General features: G+C 32.2%; 1 protein-coding gene across 5 annotated transcripts in view; it reads left to right on the top strand.

The window, feature by feature from the left end:
• LOC140448170 (multiple inositol polyphosphate phosphatase 1-like) overlaps positions 1-15,225 on the top strand; it is a 133,904-nt gene extending 118,679 nt beyond the window's left edge. For all 5 annotated transcript variants that reach the window (XM_072541296.1, XM_072541282.1, XM_072541289.1 and 2 more), the window contains 6 exons: positions 3,181-3,322; positions 7,949-8,065; positions 8,364-8,560; positions 9,454-9,632; positions 11,106-11,298; positions 12,742-15,225. In XM_072541296.1, the coding sequence (XP_072397397.1) occupies positions 3,181-3,322; positions 7,949-8,065; positions 8,364-8,560; positions 9,454-9,632; positions 11,106-11,298; positions 12,742-12,973 (1,060 nt within the window). In that variant the 3' untranslated portion in view covers positions 12,974-15,225. The remainder of the gene's footprint in view (positions 1-3,180; positions 3,323-7,948; positions 8,066-8,363; positions 8,561-9,453; positions 9,633-11,105; positions 11,299-12,741) is intronic.
• Positions 15,226-16,129: the final 904 nt, after the last annotated feature.

Genomic DNA, 16,129 nt, shown 5'->3' on the forward strand with positions numbered 1-16,129 from the left:
CATTCAGTTTATTGTCTAAATTATAATAATTTTTCACATATTTTTGGAATAAAGTTACGTTTTCTATCAATGTATAATTGTGTAGTGATATTGTTGTTGTTTTTTGACAATTTCTGCAAAATTTCGACCATTAGATCTTTTTGGATTGCAGGTAGTCACAAAAATTTAAGTTTCTGGTTTTATTTTACAGCGCTATATTATCAGATTTGAAGATTTGCGACATTTAAATATTTTTAGAACATAATATTTTTCTTTCACGTTCTACTTACAATCAAAAACCAGGTATAATACTCTAACATTTATCCCTTCAAGAGTTGACGAATGAAAACGATCTAACCTTTAGAAATTATTAATGTCTTAAATGTCAAGGAATTAGGAATGTCAATCGGAAATATACTGTTTCCGATTTAAAACACATGTTTAAAATGTAGTATTGCATTTACAAAATACTAAAGAAAACAATATATTACTAAATAAGGCTAAATTTTATTTTTAATAATGTTTTATGCATTTATCACATTTATCGATAAGCTAGAATTTTTCCAGTTTCGAAATTATTTCAAAAATTTGTAAAAACGATGTACTTTATTTGCTTTTTTTGGTTACTAGATTTACGTTCTGGCTACTCTTTAAATTAAGTTTTTTTTGGGAAGTAGATTTTCAGTTTATTATCTATCAGCAATCAAGTGCTACTTTAAACTAAGCAGAACTAAAAAGCAGAAACAAAGACTGAGATGGGCAGAACATCTAGCGTGATCACAACAGAACAATGAGAGGCTACGGATACAGTGAGGCCATGACGAGACTGATCTCTTCAGGGTTCGTATAAAGACAAGTCCTGTCTGAGCACGGAGCTCCGGAAGCTAGAGTGCCACATAGAGCAGTCCTGTCACCTTTACTGCATACAATATACACCGCAAATGTTCCAAGAACACCAGGAACAGTGCTCAGCATTTATATAGATGACACAGCGATTGCGGCCAAACACAGAAACTTAGTAGTGGTCAACAATCTACAGACAGCATTGGATAACATTAAAGAATAGTGTATCTAATGGAAAATAGCAATAAATTCAAAGCAACACAAGCAATCATATTCAAAAAGAAAACAGAAACCTCAGAGGAACAGGTGTTAGTGAAAAATAAAATGGAAAACATAAGCGAAATAGGAGTCGTTATACACTAAGATTTAACATTCACTCAACACGTGGATACAACTATCCAGAAAACAGCAACAGCCAAAGCGGCAATAAGAGAACTCGCAAGTAGAAAAAGCAAAAACTGCGCAAAAAGACGAAAATGAGACTGATAAACAGCATTATAATCCCAATAATCACATATGCATCTCTCGCATGGAGACATACAAGCAATTCAATTAAAAAGAATACAAGCAGCCCACAATAACATCCTCAGAGAAGCGGTAAATTTAACTAGATACGCCGCTGAACGCTTTCTGTTCAAAGAACTGCAACAAGTAAGGGTGATATATAAAATGGCAGAAAAACCAGAATTAAGTTTGCAGAATTAAAGAGACACCCAAGATCCTGCGAGAAATAATAAGATACGATGCGTTCCATTGATGGAAGCACAAAACAGTAAATCCTGGCAAATACATAAAGTCTAGATAATTCGTAGCTGTACCAAAAGAAGAAGCCCCAGCACGCAGCACTGGCAATTTTAATAATCTATGTTTATCTTCAGGAAATCTTCAAAAAGAAATTAGAAAAAACGGCTTCGGCCACCAAAACAATTAAAAAATCCTCAAAACCCGGACACGAAGGGCCCACATCCTCGGGCACTGAGTCGCCGAACTGGGCGTAGTACGAAGAGGAGACTTGAGGCCTGAATAAGCAATTTCAGTTCAATGATTACTAGAGAAAGCAGGAAAAGAGCGTCTCACTGATCGGTTTAGGGTATCGCGTTAGAGTTCTTGTACCAAGGACTTCCACACAAAAAGCATTTGGCTGATAGTGAGCCCCTATCACGCATCAGAGTGCTGTAGGGGGAAAGGATGGTCTGGAGCATTGGAGCGCAGTAAAATAGTTCCTGATTACACGAATCACAACAGAACAACCCTCCCAGATGAGTCTTTATGATGCAGTTCAGAGGCAGTAGACATAGGAATAGGCCAATACAAGAAAAACTGGTGCTACAAGCTGGCAACGGTTGTCAACGGATATGACTGAACGGTGAAGAACACTTAGGAATATTGAGGCTATACTTTAAAGATAATGAGTTTTTTATATTATTTTTAACCCATTTGAGGTTCTTCCCAATAGTCCGCTCTTTGCTTTGTTTTAGAGTTCTACTCGTACCAATTTATTTCTGTCGTCTTTTCTTACCTTTTAGGTATCGTTCAAATATTTTCTTTATTTTATTTCTTTGTTGCCAACCAGTATTCAATTCAGCAGAAATTAAGACCCTGACTGTTTTTCTTGGTATAATAACAACTGCTATTGTCTGCCTAGTGTGGTTATTATGGATTTTACCCATGCATATTTTATGCTGGCCCATTTTAGGCATATAATGGTGTATTTCTTCTTCTGATATTCTACAAAGTGTCTCATTTTATATTCTTTTTAAACAAAAAAATCTGATGAAATTTTCGCTGGCATATATTTATAAATATTTGCATATTATTTGTTTGCTGGTTGTTTAGCTCCATAAAGAAGACACTTTTGACGTTCAACTTTGTCTTAGTCATTATTTTTTAATTATCATATTTTTCTAATATCGTAAATGCCTTTACCGTATCCGTTATTCTCCTATTGATATATTTACCTGCTTGTGGTACCAATTCTACTTTTAAAGTAACAATATAATTCAACACTTTCTACGAGTATATCATTAGTCGGGATATTTGTTTTTATCCCGTCTTCACTTGTTGGCAATTAGCGGCGGACAGAGCTCCTCATACTGGGAGAAGGCTAAGGAAAACCTGGATGTCTCAAAGTTGGGCCGTCCTTAGCTTCCACTTCCACATGATCTAAGGTCAGCTCCATCCTGATCTTAGAGAATTAATGACTACGATTGACCATGAAGAACCTCTCCATCAAACAAGGTCTACGAATCCTAAACGTGTTATTTAAAAAGTAGACAAAAATGGTAAATTTGACAGGAAACATGTGTTAGTTAGTTTTTCTAATGATTATTACTTTTTAACTGCCATATTTTATTTTAGATGGAGATTTAATGAATCAATAAACGAAGGTCGAGCCAACGGCTTGTCGGAGCAAGGAAGAAATGACATGAAACTATTGGCCAGAAGATACAAAACTAAGTACTCTGAAATTCTACAAAATTATGACAGCCAATCATACAGTGTAAGTAAAATTTGGTTAATTAGTTTATTATTGGCAAGACTATAGGAATTTCGTAAAGCAATCCAGATTGAATGCAAATGTACAACTGAATTTCTGATATGATGTTTTTCACTCGTCTAGTTTTAATGTTACCAAGTGCTTTCTCGCTCATCATTACTTTCGGGTTATGTATGTTAACAGGCTTAATCTGTTTTTATTTTAAGCTGATGAAATTAGTAATCATTTTTGGGTTGTACTTATCAAGGATTTTTTTATTATCTCATCTTTCTTATAGACCTTTAAAGTAATAGTCTGTTTTCTCTTGGCAATGATGGGAATGAAAATAGCTAATCGTAGGTGACTAGCTTTTTAATGACGGGCATTAAGAGACTTTCTTACAAGAAGTTTGATGAATGTAGGAAAATGGTAAATGATAATCGTTCCCTACTTAATTTAGGGAGCGAGTACCATTTGGTGTAAAATCAAAGTTATAGAAGAATGAAAAAAGGAACATACAAACGGAGTTAGAAGAAATAATAAAAATAGAAAATTTAAAAGGCTATTCAAAAAATTTCCTTGTATAAAAAAACTGGACCAAAGGATAGAAGCAGAAAACATCGAAAATGACAGTGGCGTAGAAACTAGCTGGTAAAAATTGAAGAAAAATATTATGGAGGCCGCCTAGAAGCAATAGAAATAAGAAAATAAGTATACTTATAAAGTGGATAATAAAAACAACCAGATTTACCGCAGATATTAATCCAAAATACAAATAAAATTATTTCGTAAATTATAAATCAATAAAAATTGCACGATCTTACCAGCAATATTAAGAAGAAGAAGATTAAGAACTGAAACTCATTAATACCACAAAAATATTTTACTGAGAAAATGAACAATAGTATTATATATGGATTATTATAGAGCAAAGAAACCATCATGAGATGGGAAAGAAGGATTTGCTGTAAATCAACACATGAAAAAAGAAACATGGATTCCGTTCCTTGGAGAAATGTTTAAAAAAGAAGACGAAATGTATTACCGGAAATGTAGTAAAACAAGGTATTGAAAAGGAATATTTAAAATATGAAGGTAGTTTTCTTTTACAGTAACTACAAAGAAAAAAGTAGGAACGATCTTAATAATTGTCTAGACAAAAATTGATTGAACAATACACAATACTCAAATAACAACAACAATAAAAAACAAAACAAAGTTACCTTACAAGGAAAAAATCAGGGATTTCGAAGCGGAAGATCTTGCATGGATAGGACAAGATTTTGAACCAGCATGTACATGTATGCTATATACTTATGCAAACATTTGCTTATGAAACAGGCAAGGGAGCTATTCAATTTAGTTACTGATTTCATAAAAAAAGGAAAATCAAAATTAATAAAGAATGGGAAAATCCAGCTATGTTATGCATCTTACTCCATAATAATGGTGGAAAATGAATATGACCTGTAGATGCTAATTGAACAGTTGGAAGATACAACGCTTCAATACAATATGGTAATTTCTGCAGAAAAAAATAAAACGATATTTTCTATTATTGATATCGAAATTATCTAGCAACAGAATAGTAGAAAAAGAAAAAAACTAGAATATAGCAAGTAACATTCGTCAATAAGGCTTTCGTAGAGTGAGGGCAAACGAAATTATTAGACACAGGAGAATTAAAAATCCTACTAAAAATAACAAAAAAAATTCTGATAGACATAATAAAAATGAGAAAATTAAAACAAGATGTGGGATAGAAGACACAAACAAGTTGACTAAATATTCAACAGAATACTCTCAATACTCAAAGAATGCCACAAAACACAGATTAGTGAGAATATTAGGAGACCGATTACCAAATGGAAAATAGGACGCCTAAAAAAATATTAAAAGACAGCATTGGAGGCTAAAGCTTATGTTAAAATGGGCATATTTTTGTCAAAATAGATGAAGACTGATAGATATATGAGCCATTCTACAGCACGAATTTTCGCTTCAAATAAGAGCTATTTTGTCAGTCTGAATAATTTTTGCTTCTATACATCGCTCGTGCTGTAGCTAATTGGTTAATGGTGATATGAAAACCTCACATACCAACAGTAAGTTCTGCGGAAGCTGCCTTATTTCACTGACAATCTCGAAAGTGTATTTTATTCTCACAATTCGTGACGAACAGATGTTAGGTACGGCAGTCTGCTATTACTTAGCCCAGGTTATAATCTTCCAGAGGTTACCAGTTTCATGTAGCATCACTTAAGTAACGTTTTCCCCTGTGGCCCTGTGTCATGCATCACACGAGCATGATGGCGTTACATATCGAAATTAATGAGTGCAGTATTAATCTCACCGTATATTGAGTCAGTTTGTGATTTCGTAATTAAGCAAGGCATATATGTATGTGTATATGTTTATTTTGTGTTTGGAGGTGTTTTCTAAACCTAAATCCTATAGGCCGATCAGTTTTACATCATTTTTGTTGAAGGCAATAGACAGGAGGGGTCATTGAGATATCATTCTCTCAATGGCAACCAGTATGCCTATCAAGAAGGAAAATCAAGGGAAAAAGCACTAGACAATCGCATCATTAATTACGCCTTTCTAGATATAGAAGGAGCATTTAATAATGCACTACCAAATTCTCTTTATGATTCGGCAGTATAAAAAGGGATATCAATTACCGTATAGACCTGGATCAAAGCAATGTTGGAAAATATGCTAATTCTTACAGACTTGCAAGAAGAGGAGTGGCTAAAAGAGCTAAGGGGTGCACACAGAGGAAATTCTTTCTATACTCCTCTGGTTGCTCCTGTTGGATGATCTGACTTCTTGACACGAAGTAAGAGAAATTATAATAAGAGAAAAATACCGAAATGTTCTGTACAGCATGATCCAACGAACATTAAATATCCTTACTGGGTGGTACGACAGTAAAAACTCTGCCAATCCTAGCAAAATGGTAGTAGTCAGTTTCACAAGGAGGCGGAACCTAGATAATAACTGGATGTTCGCTCTCTATGGAGAAACTGCCAAAGAGGCGAATGAGGTCACATATCTAGGAGTAATACTTGATAACTGGCTTACATGAAACGCCCACCTGGAAAGAATATAATATAAAACGAAGCTTTCCCCTTGGACGTGTCGAAGGATATGTGGGAAATCATGGAGCATGGAACCCAAACAGATGTATGGCTATGGCTATGTATGACTGAAAGTACTATGATTACGTATGTGGCAATATAATAATGGGATACAGCTGTCGCCATTTCCCTCATTTTAGCTTTCAACGCTTGCGATCTTTTCAGTCATTTAGATATAGACCTCTATGGAAAATGGTATGATAGTCTAAATGAAAACAAAATACCAACAGACAGAAGCCAAAAAATTTCAAGGATAAGCACGCTTACTCACAATAGAAGCGATGTCGACTACCCCTACCACCCCCATGATCATGGTTGACCTCTCTCCATATATGGATGAAGAAGGCGCCAAAGTTAGGAGCATCCAGAAGGCGGATAAGATACCAAAAAGCAGGGTGAAAGAATCAAATCTGAAGAGATAACAATAAGTCATGCAGATTTCGAAATGGTACCAGATGCAATGCAACCTAAATATAATTTTGACGATGCGTTTACCGCCGTTTTTCCAGGAAGAGACGTATGAGTCATACGTCTGGACATACTGATATTGAAGGGAATGAAAAACGGACCTACTTGCCACGGGAGGGGCAAAAGAACCTTTCCTTGGCATAGCAAGAAGCATAGCCAAAATAACGATATAGGACTAGGTAGAACGGACGAAATCTAACCACTAGTACGAACAACTGGCTCTTAAACATTCTAAATCTTTTATACATATACTTTGCAAGAAAAGATCCAAAGACCTACTTGATATGGATAGCAATGGACTACGTATTATCGTGGGTCTCCTAACAGAACACTGTTGCTTCAAGGATTACATCAATAAAATCGAACTGACAAGAATGTGGATTGTAGATTTTGATTTTGTCAGGCTGAAGATGAGACGGCGGAATACTTTTTGTGCAGGGTTGGGCGGGAAAAGGCATAATATATTTGAACATTATTAACTCGAGTCCTAGGACTTCAAGAAGTGTCCCTAAAGGCCACATTAGACTTTGTTAAAAAGGCTGGGCTTAAAAGACCACTTTAACCTAAGGATGAACTACAATAGACCTCTAAATGATGTTAACTATTAGCCATTGGTACATAACCGTGTTAGAGATATGAACTTTCCCGCTTTGTCTGTCATGCATTTGCTTCAAATCCATTATTATTTTCTTATCTTTTCTTAGAGAGTAGAAAAGAACCAACTAATTCTCGGCGCTTAGGGCGGACAAAAATTTGTCATAATGATCGCCAAATTCAATCGGAAGGACATTTAGGAAGGAGATATATTTTTATACCATTTTACCATTTATTTTAAAGCAATTTATTAGTATATAACTTTCAAGTTGTATCTTAACAAAATCGTTTTGGGGCATGTCCAAATATTTATTATAACTAGAAATAGACCAAGCTTTAGAATAACAGAATCTAACCTAACCTAATTATTGTTTTATATGTCATTTTATCCTTTTATATATTCATATTAATAAAACATGTAGGTAATTGTTTTCAATTTTTGTAGTTTCAACACTCACCTGAAAACCGCGAGAGTTTTGAAGCCTATATATCTGGACTTTTTGATGATGATGTCAGGAATATTGTTCATGCCAACATCTTAAACGGTGATAGATTAACCAGAGTAAGTTAATGATCTTTTATATACAATATTTTACATCACCAACAAGGTTAAAAAATTGTGTTATGTATTCATCGAACATTTAAATATCTTTTGGAACTTGTTAACAAATTATTATTTCAGACATGACGTACCGGGTTATTAGCTTTTCTAAATAAATTATGATTAAATATATATATATATATATATATATATATATATATATATATATATATATATATATATATATATATATATATATATATATATATATATATATATATAAAGTATCAGTGTTAACAAAGTATACGTTTTATTTTAGCCTACACAAAATTGTCCAAGGTGGCAGGAAATTGAAAGCTCCCAATTTCAAATTGGATCAGAATTACAGAGGTTTAAGGAAAGACAAGAGTATCAAAAAATGGTGAGGGATGTATTTAGAAGATTGGGATATAGGTTTACTTTAAACGCCACCGTTATAGACGATATCTATAATTTATGTAGATACGAAAAAGCCTGGTAAGTATAGGTTAACTTTTTTTCTAAGAAAAAGTAGAAAAAGAAATATCTTCCAAATCTAAGAGAAGAGTACGAATCACGAACCAGTTTGTGTAAACACTAAGAGAGATAATTCGGGAAACAACAAAAGTAAAATCTGTTTGGAAAATCCATTTCCAAACTCTGCTAGGAACACAAGAAAATGACTAACCTCTTCCGTTTCATTTTCTATAGTGTATTTTACTTCTTCTTCCATTGGAAATTATCTAAAATTCTAAAATTTCAATAAAAATTTTTTTCACTGGATAGCTGCTGAAAAGTATTATAGATTGTAGTTATGTTAAGAGAGTTTCTCAAAGTATGTCCTTTAACCGATACTTTCAAGAATCTTTATTTTAAATACGTGGCTCTAGGTCCATAACCTTCTATAATCATATCTAAATATCAGTCAGAATAACTTGTGACATGTACTCACAAAATACAATGACAATTAGATCTATCAAAGTGATATACATGAAAAAATGATAATGATAGTTGTGATCAATTTCATCAAAAAAACGACGCGAACGCCACATAGTAACAAGGCATTTACTCAATCACGTTCATCAACCAAAACCCTATCCTTTAGATATGACATAAAGGATTGTGAAAAAAGAAAGATCCAAAATGGTCTGTCTCCAAAGATTTTATGAATAAGGAAAAAGTATTATGTACCTATACTTTACTATACTATACGCTTTCGCTTTCATAGAATAATTTTGATTCACTGGTTTGTTCACGTTTTACATCAAGTTTAGCCGACGCCAAAATTTGTAACTTTTTTACTTCCCCGTTAGCAAATTTTAAACAAGCCTTGTCTCGTTTTCATCTGTTTAAGATGAAAGGGTTTAATATAAAGCTACTTATTGTTTTAGGAACCCCCAACCAAAGTCTCCCTGGTGCGTCGCTTTCAACAAAAACCAACTTAAAGTTTTAGAGTACGCAGAAGATCTGAAATATTTCTTCGAGGCCGGATACGGAAATAGGATGTCAGAAAGAATTGGATGCAACCCTCTCAAAGACTTTTACGAGAGATTTGAGAGAACAGTAAACGGTAGGTTACTTTTATTTTTAGGTGATTGTACGAGCCCATATGCTTAAAAAACATTATACATATTATTAGTAGTAGAATTGGCGTCAAGAGGTACGTCTAAGTGTTTATTCGAACTCCCATGATTTGACGTATGAAGACACTTAACATATCTGTTAAGAAATGTCTTCATACACATCTCAAGAATGCCCAGGCTTTCGACCCTCATAGGTACCGTTTACCATGGGAAGACTTTTATATCCAGGGCATTTAGATTATTCATATCTTCCTTTCTTTAAAACATTTACATTTCTTTAAAGTCTATTCTACAGTTCGTTCTTTCATTTTTCTTATATTAACACACAAATTCTGTTAATTTGTTATATTAACACACAAATTCTAATTAATCCAAATAAATAGCATTGAAAATATTGTACAGAATAAAGACCAAATTGACTGAATTTAAAGTTAACAAGCGGTTCAGAAATTTCTTTAAATCTGTGAAGACTTATTTGGGTACAAATATTCACACAGATCATACCAGGTTTTTGTCAGTCATGAAAATGAGATGAAAGAGACCAAATACTAAACCTTTAATAAAAAATAGTTATGCAACTAAACTAACTGAAGAAATAAATTTAAAAGAAATAAAAAGAAGAAAGATCTAAATTAGAAGTTAAGGAGGAAAAACAAAATGGATTTTATGAGGAGAAACTGTCGAAGATCGAAATTAGAGAGAATTCCAAATGAGCATATAATAAATAAAATGGATATGGGCGGAAATATACAAGAAGAAATTGAAAGAAGACACTTAAATTAATGTGACCATTGACAATGTTAAGAGAATACTGGAGGACAGATGTCCTCGGAAAATATTAATATGGATACCTGCAGAACGAAGGAATAGCTCGACCACGTCAACGTGTATAACAAATATAATAAAATATTCTGGCATTCCTTTCCTCAGGTAGCTGTAGCTTCCTCCGTGGATGTGTTAGTTGTAGCTCTGAGAACTTACGGTCTTCTAACATTATTGCCACAGTATGGCCGCACTGTTTACTCTAGTGATCCATTTTCCAAGTTAATTTTCTCCTATGCTAACTTGGCTGCACCGTTATATATATATTATATATATATATATATATATATATATATATATATATATATATATATGTATATATATATATATATATATATATATATATATATATATATATATATATATATATATATATATATATATATATAGCAGGTAGAAATTTAAATGGAAGAAGAGGCTTTTCATATTTTAAGGGGACATTCGACATAACAAGAACCATCCAAAGAATAAAAAAAAAGAAGATTGGAAATCGAAATGTAAAATGCAATTTTCATTACAATAAATTGTGATTTAATCCCATCTAAATACAATATTTAATTGAGATTAAAGCACTGATTTTGATAGTAACCTTTACTCAAAAATATATCCTTTGCATATCATATTATATTTATTTTTAGGTAATAACGATGGAAATAAGGCATCTTTCATATTTACCCAAACAGAAACTTTTCTATCAACGCTTGTAGCATTAGGCATTGCCAAAGACTACACTCCTTTGACTTCTGAAAACTACATGCAACAGTCCAGAAGGAACTGGAAGACCTCAACGATCAGTCCTTTTGCAGCTAACTTGGTCGCTACACTTTACGAGTATGTATAAGTTTGTTTATTATTCTTCAATATGTTATAATTTACAAAATATATGAAGAAACAATTTGTTCATGTACAGCATTTTAATATAGGTATTATTTCGCTAATATTAGCTACATCAGAAGAAGAGTTTTTTTTTCAGTTTTTTTCAGTTTCATATATTGTTTTAGCGTCACTTTCTTAGTCTTTCTGTTGATCAACTTACAGTGACTATTTTTATTAATTTGTTTGCTAACATGTGACTCATCTGCTAATTCCAGTTCTTTTTTCTATCCCTTTGAGCAGTGCATTTTTCGGTAGTTCTGCAGAGCTAGGGCCAGAGGCCCTCGTGTTTGTAAGATAGTCGCCCTCGGACATAAACATCTATTTAATGCTCTTGGTACATAAATAACTATTTTGTACTGTATATAATGTCTTGTAATTTTATCCAATATTCAATCATTTGTCTTCAATTTAGCAATTCTGACTTTAAATTCAACTTAGGTGATTCCAAAAACCTTATGACACTGATTTTTCCATGAGATTTATTAAAACTTTATATAGATGGTCGCCATATTGGATCCGCCATTTTGAATTTTACAATTTTGACATCAGATTCGTCATCAGCGATACCAAAAACCTTACAACTTACATTTTTGAGCGTTATCTAATAAGTACTTTTTAAATAATTGATGGATTCGACCGTTACTTGATGGAAATTCATTTTATGTAACAATAAAACACTGAAAACTTTGTTTTCAAAACTTCCACAAAATTTATTTTAAATTCTTATCACTACAGCTGTTTCGACTTGAGAAAGGCAATCAGCCGAAACAGCTGTAGTGATAAGAATTTAAAATAAATTTTGTGGAAGTTTTGAAAACAAAGTTTTCAGTGTTTTATTGTTACAGGTACTTTTTACTTTACTTTAGAACCTTCTATACAGTATTATAAAAATAAAAAAAAAGACGAATGAAATCGGTAAAGTCGATCTCAAGATATGGCGGATATAGGGATTAATTTTTATATTATAGATTTCTGGTTAAATTATTCTGTAATCCCCTTTAAACAAATTTTTGAGTGAAAAAATCCAATCATCCTTTTTAATGCGGGTAATTCCACAAGTTCTTTCATTTCACTTTTCTATTATTTCCTAAACAATTCATGGGCTTTTGTTTTTACTCTCTTGTATTGCTCGTAAGCTTCTATGGGTCGTAATATCTTCAGAGAGACCGTTTAGAAAGCCAAAGCGTTTTTAACTTGAAATTTCTACTCATTGACTTAAAATTGGTATTGCTTCGTAAGCTACATCTATAGTTTAGTTTTATCTATCTAATGTCTCACTATCCGACGGTATAGGTATATATATATATATATATATATATATATATATATATATATATATATATATATATATATTATATACAATTTATATAAAATTATATACAAAATTATTTGTTTTAGATGCAACCGTGATGAAAAATATAGAGTGGTATTCTTCCTCAACGAAAGTCCTGTAGAGTTCCAAGAATGCTCAGTCGGTCTCTGCAATTGGTCAACAGTACAACAGAAGTATCAAGATCTAGTGAGAAACTGTGACATCAACAAATTTTGCAATGGAAACAGTGGTGCTGGAGTGACCTATGCCACCTTCAGCCTATTTGTATTATTGTCGATTTTAGCTCTAAGGTTATAAACCTGAAAATGGTTAAACCACAAGTACTAACAGTAACAATGAGAAACATATGTGAATTAAAAAACAAGTAAAAATATTACGAACATTGGATTATAAAGAGTAGATATGTACTAAGTACAGGTTTATGTTGGTACTCTCAGATAGGTGAACTAGTTTACAGTAAGGACCCCATAAATGTTTAATGCTGGCATAAACTTTATACCGTGACGATAAAATCTGTTTTATGGTACGTAATAGACGTTATATCGCTCTACCTTAAAAGAAGACCGTCATATCTCAAAAAAAGTAAAAGATGTTAGTGAACAGATTTTAAATATTCTATATTTTTTGTGTGATATCGTCATAAAGTTAGTTTATGCATATGGCCGTCAGATGGTAGAAGTGTCGTTATTGTTAATCGAAAAGTTGGTTCTACATTTTGCACAATATTGTCATATTTTGAGACATACATAACACCATAAGATCATACAATACAATATATGAAGAATACGCATTATTTTGAGTTGTGTCAGTCTTGTAAAGAAGTTGAGGTTATGTTTAAAATGAGTTGTAGTATTCTTTTGAGTTATATCAGTACTTTTGAAAATTATTTGAACTTTTTAAATGTTTGAACCCAACTATCTACAAATTATTTTGACTTATGAAGTTCTTAAAAAAAATTCAGTTGGAATTCTTTTATGTAATTTTTAAATATATTGATTTTTTAAATAGCCATTTCTGAAAATTGTCACATTTTGACATATGACGGTCATCTCCCCAGGTAGCGGTATCTACTTGTTAGTTACATTGTAGTACATTGTTAGGAATATACCTAACACGTATCAGCAGCTACTCGATTAAATTTGAAAATATTAAACATGCACGGTGTAAGTGGCGCCAACTTGTGAATACAAATTTTCATTAGCAAAATACTTGCAAAGATGAGTTGGTTGAACTAGTTTCTCTCAATAAAATACTCATGATTTATAATACAAAATAGTACATCGATATTTTTATCTATTTTTATTGCTAAAGATCTCTTAAATGGTACAGTATGTATTTAAATATTATCATTTTCCTTGTTACTGTTATAGTAGTATTTTTACATCTTAAAAAACAATGACTTACCAGAACAAATAGTTAAGTAAATATTGTTTTACTTAGTAATAACAATAAATGTTTCATAGTGGGCAGCTGTTAGAAACCAGTCGTTAAAAATTAACTCTTGGACGAAAGCGTATGTCATATTCGGATTTGACCTATATTTAGGATCTATGACGCATAATAATACTAGATGTAAAATCTAACTATTATTTATATCGAATGTCTTTAATATTCATGCCACCAAATTCACAAATGACAAACAAAAATTACACAAAGCACAAAAGCATGTGTAAGGCCTAGATAAAAGAAACCGATGGCAAATTAATACCTCGAATAAAAATCGTAACTGTAAATATAATTTATTGCCGTTGAATCGGAATAAAAAAGTGACCCTTTATTGAAATTAAAACTGCAACATATACATAAAAAAACTGATGACGGAGTCGATTTAATCATTAAAAATGATGTGTAACCCAAAATTATGAACGAATTTACTTCCCGTTTTATAATTAATTTACCAAATCCATTTCCTCCTAAATTATTACATATTATATTATACATACATATTATATCTTAAAAACCATCTTAAGTTAACATGCGTGTCGGAGTGTTTCAGGAAATTTACTAACTCTCGTAAGTAAACATTTAATAATGATTGGTTTTTAACAGCTTTGTCCTTTTCACCTGTAACAATTGTGTCGTACCTACCAATCCATTTTGTTTGTTGATTTTAAAAGAGATAGTTGTAAATATTTTTACTAGATATTAATTACTAGGCAAATTTCGATCTTTTTTCTAATTCTGAAGCTGTTTCTCCACCTCTTTCTCAGCTTCTATATTTTATTAGAATTTTGCCTTGTTCTAATAACTATCTATCATTTTATTAAAGTAATTTTATACTTTTTTTGGTTTTTAAGTATACAAAAATTATTTTATTGAAACTAATTTTTAATAGTTGTTTATGACTCTTTAACTGAAGGTTTTTTTTATTCATGTCTGTTAAATTAAGTGTAGTTTTTAACTGTAGTACAAAAGCATACATGTAAGACAAAAACTAAAACCAAATATGCCATCCATAAGTGTATCTATTTTTGTTGCATACTGATAGTTTTTATTTTCGAATATATTTTTGTGTTTTTACACATGACTTAATAAATATTTTTAGTTAAGTAGTTTTATTTTGAGTTCAGTTAACCTTTACTATTTCTTTTGTATACGTTTAACATCATTATTATCATCTAGCCCACCTTGCTTACGACCGGAAACATGATTCTTTAAGTTTATCTTCATTTCTTATATTTTGAGCTACGACTATCTTCTTACTTCAGAAAAGGTTTGGATTCCACGTTAAGACCAGTGTTTACGCCATCATATGGTTTAAGTTAATTTCTTTGCGACACGCTTGCGCGTTGTGTTCGATTCTAGTGCTCCAACTACAAACGGCATTTCATTAAATAGTATTCAAATGGCTGGACCAACTTTACAAAATGAATGAATCTCCATCATATTGCGTTTCAGAACACACTTATATGTAGTGAGTGCAGATGAGCACAAATCCTTAGAATGTATCTTATGGCCAAATTTCAGTTGCAAACAGTTACATACGGTATGAAGTGCTCTTCTTACTTAGCAATTAAATGTCTAATGACATTAGCGGAAGAGCAAGAAGCTAAAAATCCCAATATTGCTAGCATCATTAAATCCGATTTTTATGTGGATGACCTTTTGACAGGTTTTGATTCAAAACAGAAAGCGCGCGAAGCTTGTAAACAACTTTTTGAGGTCCTCAAAGGCGGAGAATTTACATTGCGTAAATTATATTCAAATGATCCTGAAATATTGAGAGATATACAGGATAAATCAACTACGGGTTCCGTTATCCAATTCGGTGAAAACGAGAAGGCAAAAACTTTGGGATTATTGTACTCGCCGCAATCAGATACTCTGTTTTATAGCATAAATTCATCTCTAGGCCATATAATCACAAAACGAACTTTATTATCCGACATAGGTAGCTCAAATTTTTGATCCCTTGGGTCTATTAAGTGCGTGCCCAATCATAGCGAAAATTAT

This window comes from Diabrotica undecimpunctata, chromosome 1, assembly GCF_040954645.1.
Source record: "Diabrotica undecimpunctata isolate CICGRU chromosome 1, icDiaUnde3, whole genome shotgun sequence".
Classification (NCBI taxonomy): Eukaryota; Metazoa; Arthropoda; class Insecta; order Coleoptera; family Chrysomelidae; genus Diabrotica; species Diabrotica undecimpunctata.